The sequence below is a fragment of the Alnus glutinosa genome, chromosome 9 (assembly GCF_958979055.1).
Source record: "Alnus glutinosa chromosome 9, dhAlnGlut1.1, whole genome shotgun sequence".
NCBI classification, from domain to species: Eukaryota; Viridiplantae; Streptophyta; class Magnoliopsida; order Fagales; family Betulaceae; genus Alnus; species Alnus glutinosa.
In genome coordinates, this window is record NC_084894.1 from 4,808,120 (window position 1) to 4,830,580 (window position 22,461).

General features: G+C 38.7%; 1 protein-coding gene across 2 annotated transcripts; it reads left to right on the forward strand.

The window, feature by feature from the left end:
- Positions 1 to 1,326: 1,326 nt before the first annotated feature.
- LOC133877828 (uncharacterized) lies at positions 1,327 to 21,252 on the forward strand. 2 transcript variants are annotated; one of them, XM_062316253.1, is made up of 9 exons: positions 1,327 to 1,651; positions 1,968 to 2,059; positions 2,411 to 2,518; positions 11,332 to 11,438; positions 11,861 to 11,916; positions 14,464 to 14,638; positions 15,533 to 15,616; positions 16,255 to 16,545; positions 20,298 to 21,252. In XM_062316253.1, exons 1-9 carry the CDS (start codon positions 1,430 to 1,432, stop codon positions 21,149 to 21,151), a joined length of 1,989 nt encoding a protein of 662 aa, XP_062172237.1. In that variant the 5' UTR covers positions 1,327 to 1,429; the 3' UTR covers positions 21,152 to 21,252. The 2 variants fall into 2 exon arrangements, with proteins under 2 accessions (XP_062172237.1, XP_062172238.1); XM_062316254.1 differs by lacking the exon at positions 15,533 to 15,616 and having other exon boundaries at positions 1,328 to 1,651.
- The last annotated feature ends 1,209 nt before the right edge of the window (positions 21,253 to 22,461 follow it).

Genomic DNA, 22,461 nt, shown 5'->3' on the forward strand with positions numbered 1-22,461 from the left:
GGATACTAGGCACATTCAAGATGCAAACAAAACTACTTAGGGTGCGTTTGGGATTGTAATTTCGTAGACAATAAGTGTGATTTTAAACCAAATCGCAGAACATAAATCGTTTGGGAACTGCGTTTTTAAAAATTAGAATTTAAAAACGCATAAAATCTAATTTTTCAAATCGCAGGTAAGATAGTACTTACTTTTTTGAAAACGCATAATTTTAAATGCTAAATTGCGATTTTGTCACATGCTTAACTGCGTTTTTAAAAATCACTTTTTTCAAATAGCGCATTTTAAATTCGTGATTTTAAACTACACTTTTTGAAATCGCAAATCCAAACGGACCTAAATAACTCCTCAATGACTAATTATATCAATACCACGCCACATGTGAGCTTTGGGATAAAAAGAAGATATTTTGGAAATTTTTTATCTATTTAATTAAAATTTAACTGAAAATTTTAAAGAAGCAATAAAAGTACCAATTTTTTTAATATTCGATATATTAAATTGAGAATTTTTGAACTTTAAAATGATAATATAAAAGTGATGAAAGTTTAGAGGTGTTTCTCATTAAAAAAAAGGGATAATTGCACTGTTGGTCCCTGTGGTATGCCATAATTATTTTTCATTCCCTATGGCTTAAAAAGTTCATGGAAGGTCCCTGTGCTATGCAATAATTACGTTTTACTCATTGGGTCGATTTTCTGTCCACCCTTTTGACGGAATATGTTAGCTCTACATGCCAGCGTTACGTGTTACCAATAAAATGGCGACACATGTCCATCTTAATAAAAAAAAAATATAAATTTATTAAAAACTAAATAAAAATACTTATTTTTTTTTTTTAAAAAAAAAGCAAAAAAAAAAAGAAGAAAAAAAGAAAAAAGAAAAACGAGAAGCAAGGGGTGGCTGGGCCACCCCTTTGGGGGTGGCCTGGCCGCCCCCAGCCAATGGGGTGGCAGGGGGTGGCCCAGCCACCCCTTGCTGCTTTTTTTTTTTTTTTTTTTTTTTTTTTAATTTTAATTTTTTTTAAAAAAATAAGTATATTTATTTATTTTTTAATAAATTTATATTTTTTATTAAGATGGACACGTGTTGTTAATAAGTTGGCGACACGTGGTGCTGACGTGGCATTTGACGGAATCTGTTAAAAAATTTAATAGAATTTGACGTTAGGGATCGATTTGTAATTATTGCATAGCACATGGATCTCCTATGAACTTTTTAAACCATAGGAAGTAAAAAATAATTATGACATACCAAAGGGACCAACGGTGCAATTATCTCTAAAAAAAAAATAACAAAAATAATTTTGAGGAGAAAGGAAAAATCCTAAACCCTCTACGGACAAAAAATTAGGGTTTTACTCAAGCTTGAGAGAGAGAGCTTGAGAGAGAGAGAGAGAGTGAGAGAGCGCGACTGTGTGTATGTTTCAATGGGGTCGCTGTTGAAATTCGAAGAAGATGAAGAAGAAGAAGAAGTGAGATACAATGATCAGCTGCAGGAGAGATCGAGGTCGTTGTCATCACCGTCATCGTCATCTTCATCATCGTACGGTCAGAAACTGGTGCCCTGGTTGAGCTGGGACGAGTGGCTCTTCGTCGAGCACTCTCTATTCTCGGACTCCCCAGACTCCGTCGTCTCGGCTCTTAAAAGAGTAAACAGTCACTCTGAACCCTTGAACGCTCTGTTTCTGTTTGTTTCAACGGAAAAACTTTTTCTTGGATAACTGTAAATTTCTAGCCGTACATGTCGAATACTCAGAAAATCAACTGAAGATAATGTGTTTGTCTATACAAGATTATGGAATTTCAGTAAAAGATGTAGGGAAATGAGAAAAGAAGCTAAATTTACGTGAGGATGAATTTGAATTCTATCTTTTTGTTGCTATTGCTTTTGTGCAATGAGTAATTTATGACGTCCGTAATTCACAGTTTTGAATTCCCTTTTTTTTTTTTTTTGTGGGGCTTCAGATTTTGGCATGGCAAAGTAGAGGATGTCTTCCGGTGGCAATCGAAGTGACGTCTTCGATTATTGAAATTCAGCAAAGAGATCCTCACTTTATGTAAGCTTATTATACACGAACTCACAAACTGAGGCTCTGTTTAAATTTACTTCATGTGCTTCGTTGGTGTTTTTTTTTATTTTTTATTTTTTATTTTATTTTTTTTAAACTTATAAAGAAATTACTTTTTAAAATGCAAGCTGAAATGCTGCTGAAAAATGCACTTATGCGGGTTAATCTTTGAAATTTGATAAAAATTATGGGTGATGAATGAACTTGGGGATTTTGTTTTTGTGTGTATTTTTCTTCTTTTTGAAGGGTGAAATATTATTTTTCATATATGTTGTATGCTATGGCCACAAATGAACGAATTTCTTATTGGTTTTCTTGTTTATCTTTGAATGATTGTAGAAAGGACCAATTAGATGGTGCTTCAATTAATTGTAGAGCAGACCAAACCAATGATGCTTCACTCTCGGAGGAAATGTTGGCGATGTTGTATTGCATGGCAATTATAAGGTAAGGTTCCCTTCTTTTTTTCTTTTTTTTTTTTTTTAAAATAATTTCATCTATTCATTTTTTCCTTCTGGGGAGAAGGTGTGGGGGTGAGTTATCTGTGAAGTGAAATTCATTCACAACAAAAGACACACTCTCTCTCTCTCTCTCTCTCTCTGATTGAGTCGAGTATGACATACTGACATGTTCCTCTGAATGTTACTCTTCTATGTACCCCATGGCTAGTGTGAATATATTCTGCTGATCCATAGGAGTCATCAGTCACTTCTTGCTTCTCTCATAGTCACTACAGTAGTCGGCCTACTTTCCTAATTAGTGGGGCTGGGTTCTACACACATTTTTAAACTTTTTGTACTGTTCTGAAAAAAGAATCTGTTGATGAGATTTAGGAAGGAAAACAGAACACACTCAAGAGTCAAGGGGTGATAATGCTGAGATAAGTGGCTAAAGGATATCAATTGAGATTAGGATGTTGATTAATTGAAGAAGTACCTGCTTTGTGAAGCAATAGGAAATTCCTGGGAGGACAGAACCTCCTTCAAAGATGATGAATGGTGATTAGGTGCAGCCAGATTTGGGCTCCTATATTCTACTTGTGATGTTCGCTGGTACCATTAAAGATAATTTTTAGGAGGGTCATTGGCAACAGAGTGGGACAGGTTGGGAAATTGTACATAAACAATTTGATTCAGAAGAAACATTTTCTTCAATAATAATAACAATGGCTAAAGCATGTTAACTATGGGAAAAAGGATTTTATGAGCCTATAACATACTGCGTCCTTGATCCCATGGAAAAAATAAAAGTGGAAGTCACTAGTTGCAGAAAAGAAAAAGCAGATGGATTAGACAAATATTGATATAAATAGTTGAATATGGTACAACATGGAGGAAGTATGAAGTGGAGTTACTTGACTGGGACTATGCCTCTTGAGGTGGAGGCCACAAATTTTAACATTCCTCTTCCTATCCCCCTTGAAATATTCTCACCATAGATTGTTTCATGACATTTACCACAACATGCCAAAGAAAAAAGTATAAAAAGGGACCTTTTCTGAGATATGTTTTCTATCTCCAGGAACATTAAATTATCACTTTATAGCAGTCTTTATGCTCTACCAACTTATTCTAGTTCTTCTTCTTCTCTCTCTCTCTCTTTTTTTTTTTTAAAAAAAAAAGAAAAAAGAGTGAAGTAGTTCATTAAAAGAGCGCAAAGGTTGCAACCCAAGTACACATGGAGTATACAAGATAAAACACCTAGCAAAGTCAAGAATGAGAAAAGAGAGCACAAAATTCTACCAAGTCAGATATATTGAGAAAGGCGTTTGTAGAGATCCATTCGAACAAGGATTTAAGAAAACAAAGTTGTAGCTCAAGCGCCTAGTCTTTGTCATTACTTGAGCGATACCGAACTCGTCTTCTCGCATCTTCGAAACTTCGAGCATTGCTTTCTCTGCCGGTTTAATCCTATCTTTCCAAGAGGCCAAGAGATCCGCCACCGTCTAGGCATAACCCACTCTACTCCAAATATCTGAAAAACCAAGTTCCACAAGTCTCTCGCGATAGCACAGTAAAGAACGAGGTGATCAAGAGTTTTCCTACTCTTTTTGCACATACAACACCACACCATCACTATAGTGTGACGTTTGCAAAGATTATCCAGAGTGAGGATGTTACCTAAAGCTGTTGTCCAAGTGAAGAAGGTTACCAGGGAACCTTAGACCTCCATATGCTCTTCCAAGGGATCTAACAAAACTTATCAAAAATTTTACCTCAAAGAATCGTCTTTTCGAAGGAATCTAACAAAACTTATCTTCACCTCTTTGACACATCCTTCAAGAATACAGGGTAATGAAGAAAGAAGTAACAGACTCTATCTCCCAATCATGGACCAATCTGATAAAATTTAAGTTCCAATGCACCTCATCGTTGTGGATACACATATGGTCAGGCAATAGAGCATCTCTATCCCCGGTGATGCAAAATAGTTTCGGAAAAGAATCCTATAGAGAGCTTTCCCCACACCAAACGTCCTACCAAAAACTAGTTCAAGAACCATCTCCCACAACTCGAACAAAACTAGAGAAAGCATCCCAGCCTACATCATTGTTCTCCGAGGAAGACAGCCATGACGAAGGTAGCAGCTCTAGTGAAGGCAATTCAGGCGAAGGAAGCTCTGATGAAGACAGCTCCGACGTTGCACTATGGTCCTCAGCCCTTTGTTTCTTCTGCTACGTTGGGAAGGGCGACGACTGTCACAGACTTAGGGGTTGCAGAACGTAAGACGCACTTTGGTGAAAGTTTTGATTTGCTCAGCTTGAGAAAGACGTTAGTGAGGCTACAAGAGGAAATTGCATTTTGTCTATTGGGTTTAGCTTTGTTTGAGGGTGGACCATTGGGTAGCGGGCCTAAACCTTCTGGTAAGGCTTTTGCTTCTCGCCCCAAGCCTAGGATTCGTGTCCCGAAAGAGACAAAAAGACTTTGGGTTTTCCGCTGGCCCCAGTTTCTTCGGCGCCAGCCCGTGACCCAAAAGGGAAAGCCCCCATGGTCTTCACGGTAAATCGGCCCAAGTTTGCGTTCAAGGCCAAGTTCGTCTTGGGTCCCCATATGGAGGAGGCTTCTTCGGGCGCTTATGAACCCTGGCCCATCTCGGACCCCTTGTTTTCTATGTGCTCAGGTGTAGTTCAGCCCACCGATCGAGGTGCCTCAACTTCTTCTTTGGAGGCGTTTTCACCAGGCTCAAACGTGGGTCTGCTGCCCCAGCCAGTTGTGTCCCACCCCGCCTCGATCGCCGGCGACCGTGTCACCCAGTCACTTCTCCGTTCCTGGCGGCCTTGGATCCCTAGGAGGGGGAAGGCCTTTGTGTCTCCGATGACTTTGCTCTTTTTAGGTGGGGGGGGGGTGGGTTCCTCTTCGGCGAGCCAGCAGTTTCTCCTTCCCAATGGGCCCTCCGACGAAACAGCAAGGCTGCCTTTGGATTCCCCAGCGTTCCAGGATCTTCCTGATGGGCTCCTTGGCTCTCCCCTCTCTGTTCTGCTCACTGTGGTGGGTGAGGGTTGGGGTTACCTCCTTCCTCCTTTTGCAGCTGCCTTGAGGTCTGAATCTTCATCTTTGGTTGTGTTCACTCCCCCTCCTCCAGCAGTCTCTCACCCCCTCTCTATGGTAGGTGGCTTAGAGATGGAGTTATTCATAGAGGCAGAACTGTGACGTCCCACATCGCCTGAGAATGATGATGTGCTTATATGTATAAATGCACCCTTTATGACACAACGCGTTTTAAAGCCGTAATGGTCATGAACGTATCAGAACTCCGCAGTTAAGCATGCTTCTGCGAAAGCAATCTCAGGATGGGTGACCTCCTGGGAAGTCTAGTTTGGGGAGCCAAAAGCGGATAATATTGTGTCATTAGGGGTGTGTCGTTACAAATGGTATCAGAGCCATTGCCCAACCTGAGATGGTGGGAGCGTGAACAAGCCCAATGAGGGACGCCAGCGGGGACGCTGGGTCCAAAGAGGGGGTGATTGTGACGTCCTACATCGCCTGGGAATGAGGATGTGCTTATATGTATAAATGCACCCTTTATGACACAATGCGTTTTAAAGCCGTGATGATCATGAACTTATCAGAACTCCGCAGTTAAGCGTGCTTCTGCGAAAGCAATCCCAAGATAGGTGACCTCCTGGGAAGTTTGGTTTGGAGAGCCAAAAGCGGACAATATTGTGTCATTGGGGGTGGGTTGTTACAGGAACCCTCCCCCTTAAGTGGAAGGTCGAGGCGCGATCTTCAGATTGTGTTTTGCAGTTGCTAGAGGAATTCAGTCTCTTTGTGGGCCTTTCTTGCGATGGTTTTGAAGGAAGACTTTTGACTCTGTTTACAGATATTATAGCAAGTAATGAAGGTCAGGGTGCGGGCTCCTGTTCGAAAGTGAAAGCGGTTGAAAATCAAAAATCTCCTTAGGCAATGGAAGGCTAACATCATATGCTTGCAAGAAACTAAATTGGAGCTTATTTCTAACAATGTTGTGAGAAGCTGGTGGTGGTACCTGTTTCTCGATTGGTGCTATCATCCTTCTAGTGGGGCTTCCGATGGTATCCTGTTGATGTGGGATATGAGGGTTATGGAAAAGATTGAGGTGTGTGTGGGGGAGTTTGTTGTCGCTTGCTCTTTTAGAAATATTGAAGACAACTTAACTTGGGCTTTTGTTGGGGTCTACGATCCTAATCTTGATAGTCACTGAAAGTCTTTATGGGACAAATTGGATGGCTTGCTTAGTTGGTGGGATTTACCTTGGTGCATTGGCGATGATTTCAATGTCATTCGTTTTCCATGTGAAAGATTAGGAGTCACTCGCCATTCACTGGTGATGATGGAGTTTTCTGATTTTATTTCAGAGCAAGGTCTCATGGACCTTCCCCTTGCAGGAGGGTCGTTCACATGGTCCAATAATTCCTCTTGGTCATGGCTTGATAGGTTTCTTGTTTCTTCGGATTGGGAAGCTAGATATCCTGGGATCTTCTAGAAAGGGGTTCCTCGTTTGTGCTCTGACCACTTTCCTATCCTCCTCGTCTGTGGCAGCATCCAAGGGGGGAAAAGACCTTTTAAGTTCGAGAATATGTAGCTACAGGAAGAAGGGTTCGTGGATAGGATGAGGCTTTGGTGGGCGTCTTATACCTTTCAAGGCTCCCCTAGTTTTGTTCTTGCTCAAAAATCGAAGGCTTTAAAGGTCGACCTCAAATTGTGGAACAAATAGGTGTTTGGAAATGTGGACTCTCTTAAAAAAGCTTGTCTTGAAGATTTGCGCATGCTTGATAGGCTTGAGGAACAAAGAGGTTTAGACTCTGAAGAGTTATTGAGGAAAAGCCTAATTGTTAGTGATTTGGAAAGAATTATCCTCCAAGAAGAAATTAGTTGGAGACAAAAATTTAGGGTTCTTTGGCTAAAAGAAGGTGACAAATGCACAAAGTTCTTTCATCGGATTGCAAACTCGAATAGGAGATCCAACTACACAGAATCATTGTCTGTTAACAGCTCAGTTTTTTCATATCAACCGGCCATTAGAGAACATATTGTTCAATTTTATGAGTCCTTATTTTCAAAACAATACAGCTGGAGGCCTAGGTTGGATGGCCTTGCTTTCAACTCTTTGGCTACGGAGGAGGCCTCTCGGTTGGAGCTTCCTTGTGAGGATTTTTGAGGAAAGGGAGGTCCTAGAGGTGGTGAAAGGTATGAACCGAGATAAGGCTCCAGGTCCCGATGACTTCCCCATGGCTTTTTTCCAAGACTGCTGGGATGTGATCAAATCTGATATCATGGGGGTCTTTTTTGATTTTCATGCTCATAGCAAATTTGTGAAAAGCCTCAATGCCTCCTTCATTGTCTTAATTCCCAAGACTCTTGATTGATCTCGTGGACTTTCGACCTATTAGCCTTGTGAGTGGTATTTATAAGATCATTGCTAAAGTCCTTGCTAATAGAATGAGTCGTGTTATGGAGAAGATTATCTCAAAGCCTCAAAACGCATTTTTTAAAGGTAAAAATATTTTGGACTCTGTCCTCATAGCCGGTTAATGTTTGGATAGCCGTATCAAGTCTGGTATTCCTAGGGTGCTTTGCAAACTAGATATTACGAAGGCTTCTGATCACATCAACTGGAAGTTCTTATTGCACATGTTGAAAAGATGCGGTTTTGGGGAAAAATTGGTCTCCTGTATATCACACTACATTTCTTCGGTGCGCTTCTTTGTTTTGGTTAATGGTTCTTCGTCTGGCTTCTTCAATAGTTCTAGAGGGCGAAGACAGGGCGATCCTCTATCTCTCCATTTGTTTGTAGTCGTCATGGAGCCTTGAGCAAAATGTTCTCTGTTACTGTTGACAATGATTGTTTCTTAGGCTTTTCTGTGGGTTCTAGGCTTCCCGTGGTTAACATCTCACACTTGTTTGCGGATGATACCTTAGTCTTCCGTGAGGCTAACCCTAGCCACCTCCGCTACCTACGTCTTCTCTTATTATGTTTCGAAGCTGTCTTTGGTTTAAAGGTCAATCTGGCCAAATCCCTCTTGGTCCTTGTTGGCAACGTGGATAATGCTGCTGAGTTGGCTGTCATCTTGGGCTGCGGGACTTCCTCTCTGCCCCTGAAGTACCTTGGTATGCCGCTTGGGGCGTGTTACAAGGCTAAGTCTATTTGGGATGGTATCGTGGTTAAGATGGAGTGTCGCTTGGTCAGTTGGAAAATCTTGTTTTGTCCAAGGGTGGCAGGGTTACCCTTATCAAGAGTACTCTCTCCAACCTTCCTACGTATTTCTTGTCTCTCTTTCCCATTCCTGCTTGTGTGGCCAATCGCATTGAGAAGCTCCAAAGAGACTTTTTATGGGGTGGGATACGTGATGAATTTAAATATTACTTGGTTAGCTGGGACAAGGTCTGCTCTCCAATCTTTGAGGGAGGGTTAGGAATCAGAAATTTGAGGCCGTTCAATCGCGCCCTGCTAGGCAAATGGCTTTGGCGTTTTGGGTCTGAGAGAGAGTTGTGGTGGAGAGTTGTGGTGGACTATAAATACAGCAGCCTATGGGGCGGGTGGTGCTCTCTCGAGCTGATAGGTGCCTTTGGGGTGGAGGTGTGGAAGAACATCATAAAATATTGGGATTCTTTCTCAAGATTCACTAGATTTGTTGTGGGAGATGGTTCCAAGATCAGTTCTTGGCATGATTTGTGGTGTGGGGACACGGCTCTTAAAGTAGCGTTTCCAGCTTTATTTGGTATTGCCTGTGTAAAGGACGCCTCTGTTGTGGATAATTTGGAGTTCTTGGGTGATTCCGACTAGTGGAACGTGGGCTTCACTACGGAGGCTCACGATTGGGAGGTGGATGATTTTGTTTCTTTTTTCCAGGTATTACACCAAGTTAAAGTGAGCAGAAGCAGCGAAGACAAGTTGTGGTGGGTCTCTTCCAAAAAAGGTTTGTTCTTGGTCATATCCTTTTTTTACTCCTTAGCTTGCACTGGGAGTAGTCGCTTTCCCTAGAGAAGCGTTTGGCGCACTCAAGCTCCCTCTAGGGTTGCATTTTTTGTGTGTTCTGCGGCTCTTGGCAAGATTCTTACCCTGTACAACTTTAAGAAGCGGCATGTTATCGTGATAAACAGATGCTATATGTATAAGAAGACTGGGGAGTCCATGGATCATCTTCTTCTCCACTGCGATGTGGCTTCTGTTTTGTGGAGCTCTCTCTTCGGTTGTTTCGGGATGTCTTGGGTTATGTCCAGACGGGTTGTCGACTTGCTTGTTTGTTGGTGGTCCTCTGGAAGGCCAAGAAGCACTGCGGTTTGGAAAATGACATCTATTTGCCTCTTTTGGTGTTTATGGAGGGAAAGAAACAATAGGAGTTTTGAGGATTTGGAAACTACTTTAGAAGAGATTCTATCCTCGTTCTACCTTACTTTGACTTTTGGACTACGGCTTATGTCCATCCTTTGTCTTTTACTTTTGTTACTTTATCACTCGCTTTTCTCTTTCTAATTAGGTGTTTCTTTGTATACTTCTAGTGTACCTAAGGAGCGCCTAATGCTTTTTTAATGAGATCGGTTTCTTATCAAAAAAAAAAAAAAATTGTTTCAAAAGACTCACCCCATATGGCCTAGTGACAACATTAATGCACCAACCACCCGCCAAACTACCATATTTTATATCCACCACCTGTCGCCAAAAAGCCTCGAATGTTCCTAATCCCCAAACCTCCTAGCTCTACCACCTTTTTTTATGGTGCTAGAGAATTTATCAATATATTACAAGGTAAATTACACTTTTCCTCCCAAAACTACTACCCAAATTTCAAGTTGACTTCTAAACTACTGCTCATTGCAACTTGAACCTATAAACTACCACAATGATTCGAGTTGTCCCCCCCCGTGTTGCCTTTGTGTCATTTTTTTTTAAAAAATGAGAGCAATTTGATAACTCACATGCACGTGCAAGGCATATGCTAACATTTTCCATCCCAAATGGTTTCCTCCCCATTCGTAGCTGGGACATCTAACACAGTGCAAGCAAAGGCTGTTTGTACCCCTTGGAAGGTAAAGGGTAAAAGGGAGATTCAAAACTTGGAGTGCTCTGTCAACTATGATACAAAGGGTGCATGCAATAGGCGGGGGAAAGGCAAATTTCAAGCTGTTTAGCGTTGAGGGCTTTGGGGTTTTTTTTGGGGCTTTGCTGTTTCGTGGGGTTTGGGTTTGAGGGTTTGTGGGTTTTGGGTGGGAGGGTTTGGGTTTTCCGCTTGTTTTGGAGCCTCTTGTGCATATTGCTTGTGTATTCTGGGGCGCCTCTCGCTTTTAATAAATTATTATTCATAAAAAAAATAACAACCAAACATTGTGATAGTTTATAGGTCTGAGTTATAGTTTAGAGGTCAACTTGAGAATGTGGGGTTAGTTTAGGGGGCAAAACTATAATTTACCCTATTTATACTTAGGAAACTCTTTTTGCCGGTGGAACTTGAAGTGATAAAACAAAAATTAAAAGGGATACAAAAGAAGAATAAGCCTTTATACAGGTTCCACTTTGAACACAAACTATTATAATGTACCTATACATTGAATAGGCTTAAAACCATGTAAATGAACTATTGAGGGGTGAAAGAAAAGTCAATCAGGCACACCCTGGTTACCTTCCAACCTGAAAGTTTTTGACAGAGTTAACTATTAATGATTTTCACTCATATTTGCTACTCAAACTTGTATGGTAGTCATGGTTATGCGTAGGGTTCATTTGTTGCTCGTTTGCGTGCATGCACGTTACATAAATTTCACATATGGCTCTTGTTTTTGAAGGCTCGTGAACGGTGTTGTGGAGAAGACACGTAAAAAAACAGAGGCTTCAATTGCTGTGGCAGCTGATGCAATTGGTATTCCAAGAATGTTAATTGATATTCGTCATGGTAGGCAACTTCAACTATTTATTTTTAACATGGATCTATCATAATTGTCCCTTTTAGGAGTTCTCTTGTATACTTCCTGTGTATAAGGGTTGCACCTCTCTGCGCTTATTTTTATAAATTGCAATTACTTATCAAAAAAAAAAAAACATGGATCTATCATAATTTGTTTACCAAGTTTTTGTTTGTTATGATTAATTCTTTAGTAGTCCATAGTCTATGCTACCACACGGCCACCCTACTCACATTAGATCCAGTACTGATTATTTTGTGTACCCCCATCTATGGAGGCAATGTGATGCTGCTGGACTGTGAGGCCTGGGGTTTTTACTCATTATTTTCATGCCAACTTTATTCTTGGTATTTCGTGGGTTGGCTCAGATAAAGAACTAATTTTATTTGTCTCTCTTATAATTGCTATCTAGAGGGATCTCACCGTGAACTTCCTGCACTTAAGATAGTTCGTAGTGCCTCAGTTAAGGTATGTTTCATTCTTGTTAATTCTAATTATTAGCTTGAGCATTCACTTTCTTTAGATTCTTCCTTCTGATCCTCTTCGAATTACTTTGGTGATTAGTGTTGTATGTATCTAGAATTACTGTCTCGATTATCCTCTGCTACTTTGCTATTAGATGATTGGAACAATTTTTTTTTTTCCAAGGCTTTGGTTGGTTTTTGAGAAGACTAAAATTTACTTGTGGGGAAAAACAATGCTTGTTGTTGTGCATGCTACAGGAATAAAATAATTTACTGACAAATTGTATGCAATCTGATAAAATAGTAAAAAGTGCCTACTTTTTACCTTCTTGGAAGGCCTAAATTTAGAAGACAGGAGTGACATAGAGCATAATCAATTATTTATTTATTTTTGTGAAAATTTCTCAATTATGTAACCTCTAATGGTATGATTTCATGAAATTCTGCATCATTAGTATGGACATGTTTTCTGCTTTTGTTTCCTATCATAACAGGCATAGGGAAAACATCTAGTAGTTCTCGAAATTAACAAGGTTGGAGGACATTTTAGCCACGTGCGGTCTGAGCTGTGCCACTGGTTAGACCAGAAATCACATCATATACTTGCTTTTTTAAGTATAGGAACCATCTTGTGTGTTCAAAACAAATTTTGAAGGATGACTATTTTCCCAATTTCCATTGGTTGGTTCCCTGAACATATATCTCATTAAATATATCCAGTGAGGCCTTTTATGACAGAACAAGTAATCAGTTAAGTGTACCAAAGCCTTCAATAATTTTCCTCCAAAGAAACTGTAAAAAGGAAAACAAATGGAGGCCTTCTCTTTTTATTGTAGCAGGTTTCCCTTTTGTGGTGTTTAGGGAGGGAAATGAATGACAAAAGTTTTGAGGACCGTGAGAAGACTTTGGAGTAGATTAAGTCTTTTTTCTTCAAAAATTTGTATTTTTGGACAGCTGCTTATGTTTTCCCTTTAACAATTACTTATAGTGATTTCATTATTCTTTTTGCTCCTTCTAGTTAAGTGCTTCATCTTGTATATTTCCTATGTTCTTAGGGGTACCTTTATGCTTTTAATGATATTTGTCGATTACTTATTAAAAAGAAGAAGAATAGTATTCTAAAGAGTTCATAGTCTTAAAAAAATTTATAAGGGGGAAAATCTGCTTCAAAAGCTTGAATTTCAAAATGCAAGAAGATAATGTGTGGTTGAGCTGGTTTGGCCAAAAATCCTCAAAAATATGTAATGATATGCACATCTAAAGAACTGGAAATTATTGGAACCTGCCAAGTTATTGCTTGAAATCATTTTTGTTTAATTATGACTGGAATTCTTGATTCTTTGGGTTCAGCAGTTTATTGATCAATTTCCAGACGGGTATTCTGGTTCTTGAGGAATTCCAGGTTTAGAGGAACTAAATTATACTGAAGGCTTTGGATCAGGCTCAAGCCTTTTTGAATAGCTGACCAGTTGTTAATATATAAATCGTTGGTTATACCACTTTTCAAAAAAAAAAAATTGTTGGTTATGCCACTTATCAAAACAAAAAAATTCGTTGGTTATACCAGGTCATTCTTGCTGTGAATAAGGAAGATCAAACATTTTTGTTACAGAACCTTATGTCAATGTTGAGTTCTCGTAGTTCTAACTTAATTTATAATATGATAAGAAAAATTTGTTCAGGTGAAATCCTGTTTAAAAAAAAAAAAATGCAAAGAAATGCTTGCCTTTTTCTTGCCCACCATAAAAGATATTGTAAGAGACAATTATTCCTGGTATAGTTGCCAATACTAATTCTGGGTGAAGGAGATCAGCCTCTGGTCTTTGACATCAGAAAAAGTGGTTATGATAAAGAAAAAGACATGAGAATTTGGTCCTAGCTGGTAAAAGAGCTACAAGGTTAAACCAAGTCCAGAGGTACTTCAAATTAGGATTATGAAAACCAGCCAGAATTTTGGAAGAGAAAATGAGAGAAGAAAATTTGTGCATTTTCTTTGGTTTCTTTAATACGTACTTGTACCCATGAAAGCAATTTATATTATTTGAATAATGCATGGATACCTTAGCTGACTTATACAGCATCATGAATTCAGAGTGTCTGTCAGTTCCTTAACTCTTTTCTTTCTTTCTTGTTGATCAGAAAATTGCATTTTCTTACAGTTCCATGGATTTAGACTTAAGCAGATGTCATTGGATAATTGTGTGGAAGCAATATGTGGCTCTAGTGTGTTCATGCCTTATTCTTTGTTTCTTATATATATATTCTTGAGATAAAGCATGGATACCTTAGCTGACTCTATGGAGCATGATGAGTTCAGAAAGTCCTCAAGTTTCATAACTCTTTTTCTTTCTTTCTGATTTCACTGCGTGATCAGAAAATTACATTTTCCTACAGTTCATGGATTTAGACTTGAGCAGTATGTGACTGTTATGTGTTCTGTCTTAATTAAAACCTGCTTATTGATTAACCTATTGTGAGAACTATGTAAATGTATGTGTGTTTGGGGTTGACCATTTTCATAAGAATTGCAACTTCTGATTAATGATTCCAGGCACTTGATTGGTTGAAATCCTATTATTGGGAGCCTCAGAAGAAAGCAATTCCATTTCAAGGTGATGGAACTGCTAGCATCAGAGAAGAAATTAGATCTAAACTCCGTGAATTGGCTTTCACTCTGAAAGTTAATCAAAGTCCCCAATGTGGTTCTTCACCAGAAATGGGAAAACGTGCGTATGAAACTTTCTTTTCTGTTAGTTATGCTGTGATAATAATGCGATACTAATCTTTTTAGTTGATGCAATTGTAAAGGGTTTTGCAAAGGAGGATTGTTATATGAAATTGCCTCTATGGCATGTGGAGCTTTGCTTGCATGCGATATCTCATACATATTCTTATGAATTTAACTCTTTAGTTTTGCCAATGAAAAATATGATGGTTGGATGTGCATATATATGCACAGATATATTCCGGCATCTCCACCCCCCCCCCCCCCCCCCCCCCCCACACACACACACACACAACACACACCAAAAAAAAAAAGGAGAAAAAAATGAAATTGTCACAGTTACCATTTTTATTGGTTCTTCATTTTGTACATTTCTCAATATTCAATTTATATTTCATACGATATGGTTCTAATTTTTTTTTCTTTTTTTTGGTTAAGTTATTGGGTTTTAACACGATAATGTTCCTCTTTAAAATATTATACTCCCCTGTTTTATAATTTGGTATTATGGATCAGGAAAAAGATTTGGTGTAGTTCAATTTGGTTGTTACAATATTTGAAATTGAGAGTTTATTTGAGCTTTTTCAGAAGTTTGGTCTTTCATTACTTTTTGTGGGGAGATTGACTCCAATAGAAATTTTGCAGAAACTAGTCAATGATACATTTGGGTTATGGTTTTGTTCCACAACTGCATGGGAAAGTGAAAAAAGCAAGTATTATTAAGTGTTTTTCACTTTTGCTAAAAATACCATATGTATACTGCTAAGCTGTTGGTTCTTTATCATGGTCTTCTTGTATACATTCTGCATAAATCATGTGCTTATACATTCTTCATGTATGACACTCACTAGTCCTCTAGGATATTATGATTATATCGTCTTTCACTCTGTCATAGGTAGCAAACATCGCAAATTATTTTGTGGGCGTAATAAGTTTTTCTCACTTGTGGGTGGCAAGCACCAATCATCAAAATCTAGAGGTAAGATCAATTGTGCTGCTAATGTATGACAAGGATATACAGATTGTCATGCACCATTTAACCTGGATACTAAGTGATGCAGCAGCGTAGATTAAAAGGGTACAAAAAGGGAGACTTGAGTAAATCTAAATGTAATTATTTTAAATTGTTGAAGTGAGTTACATATAAATAAGTATAGAGTTACATGCTGTTGATATGAACAAAAATGTCATTCATTTAAGAGTATGCATATATAGCTATCAAATTTGCAAGATAAGATCAATTATATGAATAGGTGCATGGACCTGTCGTTTAAGTTACATGCTGATGTTAGAGTTGTTTATTGATGAACCTTGTTTACTCTCATATGATTTATGATTTGCCATTGTATGAATCTTGTTTGACTATTTGTTTCAAATAATGGATAATACAGTAGAAAGAATGTTAACTCCATAAGAATTGTTTGTTGATGCAACAGATTTAACTTGATTACTCGGTCAACTGAAAATCATAGAGTGAAGCTTTTCGTATCCTTAATGCTATATCTGTTGTTGTTGTTAGGGTTTTTTTTTTTAATGATTTTTATCAGTTTTAAAATAGAGGTGTTCTTATTTTATGCTACAGATGTGCTTGTTGATGGATGTACTTTCATTTTTCAGTTTCTAAGAAACAGATTACCAAGAGCTTGAAAGTTCTTGTTCGGTTATATGCATCTTTCTCTACGGAAGTTGTATCTATGTTGCTGGAGTTCTTGCTGAAAGCTATAAATTCATCAGACTTGGTTGATCTTCGAGAAGATTCCCAAGTTGGCCCAATTATGCACACTTTGTTGGATGATTGGAAGCTTGTGATAACAAAACTCTCAAATAAGGAACCAGAATTACTGCTGACTCTTCTTAAAGCAGTTCTTGATATGATTGAAACTCATAGAGCCACAGAAAATGAGACAGGTAATTTCCAACTTAACCTTTGCATGACATGCTTATGAGTCAAATGGCAAGGTTGAGCATAATAAAGTTACTTCATATAATTCCTTCCAATTAGGAGATTTTTTTTTTTTTGGGTATTGGATTCTAGTCACATAAATCAGACTGCAATCATTATCCCAACAGACTACTTAGCAATTTTAAAATAGATGTTTGATTGGTGTGATTTTTTTTATTCCATTTCTGACACTGGAAAGTATCTGTGTACCACCTATATACTTTGTCTAGGTGCAATAAAAATATAGGTTTGTAGGTTAAGCTAAGCTCCTTTCTAGCATTTCCTTTTTGGTGACCAGAAGCCCTTATACATAAGCTGCCAAATAAGGCAAAAGTTGGTTCTTCCCAACTTGCTTATGGTTTATTATTGGGCTGTAAACTGACCTCCTTGGGTCAAAAGCCGCCTATTTCTGGCAGCCAAACTGATGGGAGTTGGAAGATAAGTTTCTCTACTAAACCGTCCGGTAGGGGATGTGCCGAACCGTTATGACACCAAGTGTCGGGTGGTGGTCGATCGGTTTCATCGGTCAAAGGTGACGATCCTCTCTCTGGTTTTGTGGCGAAGGGTAACAATCCTCTCTTTCTCATTTGAAACGAAACCCAGTCCTCTTTCTCTTGTCTGAAACGGTGGTTTCTCTCTCTGGTTTATGCTCATTTGAAAAGGTCTCTCTATCATGTGTCCCTCGCATCAATCAATGATGGATTGGAAAGTTGGAATGTGGAGCTCACATGTCTGTAGAGTTCATCTTGCTTGGGCCCCGCGAACCTATGCCAGCCCATTACCCAAAGAAACATTGAATATTGACTCATCTTCGCCATTCACTCGCAATATCATGTGGCACTGTGAACAGTTTCGATTGAAACAATATCTATGCTAGCCCATTACCCAAAGGAACCTGGAAAACACTATGAATGCTTCAACAAGTATGGTGGCTATTGATATCAGGGATTTCGACCTATTAGTATGGTGGATGGAGTTTGTAAAATTGTTGCCAAAGTTCTAGCCAACAAGTTGAAAATAGTTTTGGAGAAGATGATTTCAAACTCTCAGAATGCATTCATTAGAGGAAGGGAAATTCTAGATTCCGTTCTCATTGTTAATGATTAGGTTAATTGGAATTTTTTGTTGTTTATGCTGAGAATGTGGTTTTGGGGAGAGATGATGCAACTGGATAGCTCACTATATTTCTTCAGTGCAATTTTTTGTGTAGGTGATCGACTTTCTGTTTGGTTTTTTTCAGTATTTCTTGTGGCCTGAGACATGGAGATTCTGTTTCCTTTGTTGTTTGTCATAGTTATGGAGGTGTTAAGTAAAAAAGGTTTCTTCCTTGCCTATGAAGTATCTTGGTCTTCCTTTGTAGGCTTCTTATAAGGCTAAATCTATTTGGGATGACATTATTGAGGAGATGAGTGACGTTTGGTTGGCTGGAAGCAGTTATACTTGTCTAAGGGTGGTAGGATTATATTGATTAAGAGTACTCTCTCTAATTTTTCTACCTAGTTTTTTTCTCTTTTTACTCTCCCTTGGGGGTGTTTCCAATTGCATTGAAAAGCTTCAATTGGATCTCTTTTGGGGTGGTATCAGCAAAGAGTTCAAATTGCATTTGGTAGGTTGGACCATGGTTTGCTCTCCGATTTCTGAGGGGGTTGGGGATCCAAAATTTACTCATTTTTAACCGAGCTCTCTTAAGAAAGTGGTTATGGCGCCATGCTATTGAGAGAGAGGTTCTGTGGAGAGTGGTAGTAGATTTTAAATGTGGCAACTCGTGGGGTGGGTGGAGTTCTAATGAGGTTAATGTGTCACATGGGGTCCTCTGGAAAAATATTAAGAGGGGCTTGGGGAGTTTTCTAGATATACTAGTTTTGTGATGGGGGGTAGTTTTAAGATTAGATTTTGGCATGACGCATGGTGTGGGGATCAGGCTCTTAAGGTATCTTTTCTAAAGTTATTTGATATTGCTCGCTTTAAGGATGTTTTTGTGGCGGTTTGGTTATAGCTTTCTAGTGATTCTCATTTGTAAAATATTAGTTTTATCAGAGCAGCGAAGGACTAGGAGGTGAATTTCTTCTCTTGTTATTCAATTTGCTATATTCCATCAGGTTGAGACGAGGCGTGGAAGACAAGCTTTGTTAGACCCCTTCTAAGAGAAGGTTGTTTGAGGTTAGATCATTCCATAATGTCTTTATCCCCCATGACAGTGCTCCTTCCCTTCGAGGAGTATGTGGAGGTTCCATTATGAGTGGCTTTCTTTGCCTTGTAGGCCACTTTAGGGAAGATCCTCACTATGGATAACTTAACAAAGTGGAATCTCATAGTAGTATATTGGTGTTGTATGTGTAAAAAGAGTGGAGAAATGGTAAATCACCTTTTACTTCACTGTGAGGTTGCTAGGGCCTTATGGAATTCTGTTTTTGGTCTTTGTGGGTTAGAGTGGGTTATGCCTCAACATGTGGTAGATCTCTATGCAAGTTGGAGAGGGCAGTTTTGTAATTTTTCATAGTGCAACAGTGTGGAAGATGATATCATCTTGCTTAATGTATTGTATCTAGAAAGAAATAAATGATCAAAGTTTTAAAGATTGTGAGAGGAAGGTGGATAGTGGTGGAGCTAAGGGCCTTCAAAACTCTTTACCAATGGATAGTTGCCTATGATTGTTTACATATTTCTAATTCTCTTGTTTTTTTGTCTTTTTCTGGTTAGATGTTTTTCTTTTATACTTCCTATTTACTTAGATTTTTTTTTTTTTTTTTTGATAAGTAAGAAGAACTTTATTAAAGAAAGCGTAAGGCGCCCCTAAGTACACAGGAACAACCAACGCTAACCCGCAAAAACCCACAACACCAAGGCCCCAGAACACGAAAGAACAAAAAACAAGCTACAAAAAAACCCAACTAAGAACAAGACAACCCACTACCTGTCAAGGCACAACAAACTTACAACATGTTTGCCTTGTCTTTCCTACACCTAGAGCGATAGTTTGCGTCACCATAATTGATGGAACTATGCAAATTCAGAAGTTCCCTTTTTCCTTTAGACTTTTAGTGCGCAAAAAACTGGAACTCCTCTTCCATGGCATTCCGAATAGCAAGTTGGTTATGATCAAACTTAGATTTTTATGCACGTTGGTTATGATCGAATTTTTTTTTTCTTGTATCACTGTTTGATAGTTTGAATGACAAAAGTCTTCATATGGAGAGATTAAGAAGGATGTGGCTATAAAAGAAAAGTGGGGTGGAGAATTAAAAAAGTTAATCAGGTAACCCTAGGAATCTATAAAGTTGAAGAGCAAATTCTAGAGTAATATTACACTTTACACTCATTTTATCACACTAACTTCACACCATTAAAGTGGCATGAGCCGAATAGAGATAATTTTTTTTTTAAGTGAGCATTCAATCCGTCTCTCGAAATGTTCATCCATTAACTGTAAATAAACTTTTCCATGAGAACCTATGAGGACCTGCTTGAGAATCAGTATGCCAAAGTTTAGATTAATATATCTTATTTTGAATTTATAGATAGGTGCCCTCTTTTTTCTTTGAATTAGGGGTTTATTGTATACGTTCTGTGTACTATGGGTTGCACCTCTTTGCGTCTCTTGAATATACTTTACTTATCAAAAAAAAAAAAAAGGTCACTTTATGACTTTGCATTTGCTCAAAGATTAATATATATTATGTCACTGTGTTTTTTGATATTTATGTGAATCTGTTTTTAGGAAGAAATCCTCAGACATCGTCAGACCATAGGCAAGAGATTTGCCAAATTGAGCACCTTTCTTTTTTATTTGCATGGCTTGTTGTAAGTCTCAAGGAACTAAAGCCTCGTCGCCACAAAGATTCAGCAGCTGAAATTAAAGTTTCTCCGACAGAAACATTTGTGTCAAAAACATTTCTTTTAGATCTCCTGCGTAAATCTCTTCTGGTATCAACTCCAGGCAACAAGCAGATTCTGGATTCAGCCCTCCATATTGCCCAGCTGATTGGAAGCAGCCTTCTGATGGAGAAACTGAAAAAACTTCCTATGCTAGGTTCATCAAATTCAGAAGAAGAAATCGAAATCCCTTCTACGACTAACCTTCTTGTCCAGCACGAGGAATCCATCCGTCAAGCAGCTACAAAGCTAGAGTTGGTCAAACTTCACCGGTCGAAAAGCAAAGTTGTAGAGACAAGAGCCGGTGATGCAGAAAATTCAAACAGATGGGTTCGGTCAAGGTCATGGAATCCCTGTCCAATCGGTATGCTGCCTCATACTCTCGGTTCGTCCGGCCGTCTTCCTGTTCTTGATTGTCACGACAACAACCATGGTAAGATGCCAGAGTCATCAGAAAGGAAAGAGAAGCGGGAACTGAACCGGTGTAGCGGCAAGAGAGAAGCTAGTTGTGACATTCAGCTGATAGACAACACAGGTGTTAAGAAGAGGAGGGAAACAATGGAGGGTCGTGATTCAGATCCTGTGGATGCGCTTCCATTGGAAGTCGTCAAAGGCCACCTGATGATTGGTGGGATTTGGAAGGGAATTGGGGAAGATGAGCTACTTGCCTTGGAGTCTGACGTAAGAGTTCTAGTTTAATTTAGGCATCAAATATTGCCTAGAAACGTGTGTTATTTCAACAAAGATAATTAACATGGAAATCTTATTTTAGCATACCTCAGTAGACTTTGCGATGATCATCTCCAGCCTTAAGCGTGAGGGCCCCATGATAGATCTACACCGTCTACTCAAAAAAAAAAAAAAAAAAAAAAAAAAAAAAAAAATCATCAAACCGAGATTGCCCACGATCCTGTGGTGGAGGAAAGTCCGGCAGGGGCGACCTGAGAACACATTCAAAGCACATGAGAACGCCCACATGTGATCTCAAGTCGACCCTGTAGGGCTCCTCCGCCGTTAATCTCCTAACAACTTGGTGATGATTGCCAATGGAAATTCCATATTATATAGCGTTAATTCAGTACATTGCCTAAAATGTACGACACCTCCACCTAAAATGTACGTTTATTAGGGGTTAACAGTTCGTACAACTTTGTACTCCCTTCAATGCGATTGCAAACCCCATTGTACTACTAAAAACTTGTGCAAAAGAGAGAGCTTACCTTCTTGTACTCCTTGGTAGAAATATATGAATGTACTATTCCAGAAACTTCCAATTTCGAAATACGTTTTGGAAAATGTGTACAGATGGCTGAGGATGTAAAAGTCAAGGGAGAGAAGGGGATCCATCATCCGTCCGTTTGGTAGTTGAAGAAAAGTGAGGCAGAGAAGGGAGGAGATGTGCTTACACATTGACATTGATGTTTACAAAATCCTATTTATATTTATTTTAGTATATATATAAAATCTTATAATAATATCATCTCACAAGATGTCATCATATGCCTTCCAAAGAAATATCTGCTTCCTCCATTGATTAGGCCTACGGATCCTCAAGAGTCTTAAGACCATTTTGCAGTTCTGGAGGAGAAACAAAGATTTCGAGTGCATTCCCCTTTCCCCCTTTTTAACATATTTGAATAGAAAAAAAAAAAGAAGATTTCGAGTGCATTCTTTAATTAAGAGATTTTGTTTTGGGTTAGATTCAAAGTTAATTTCTCCAAGGGTGTATGTAATTCTTTAGAAATTTCGTTTTGGGTTATATTTGAAGTTAATTTCTTTAAGGGTGTTTGTCATTCTTTCGATTATTACTTTTTAGCTGGGTCTTGGGGTTTTTCTAGCATAATCTTTTAGCTTTTCTTGCCACTTTTTGCTTTCTTTTAGGCACTTGTTGGTCTCTTATATTCATTTCCAAGATTGATGACCATGAAGATATTGCATGACTGAAAGATTTTTTTGCGAGGAGTGCTTGGGAAGTATTCAGTCTCATAATCCTGCTGTCAATTAGTATA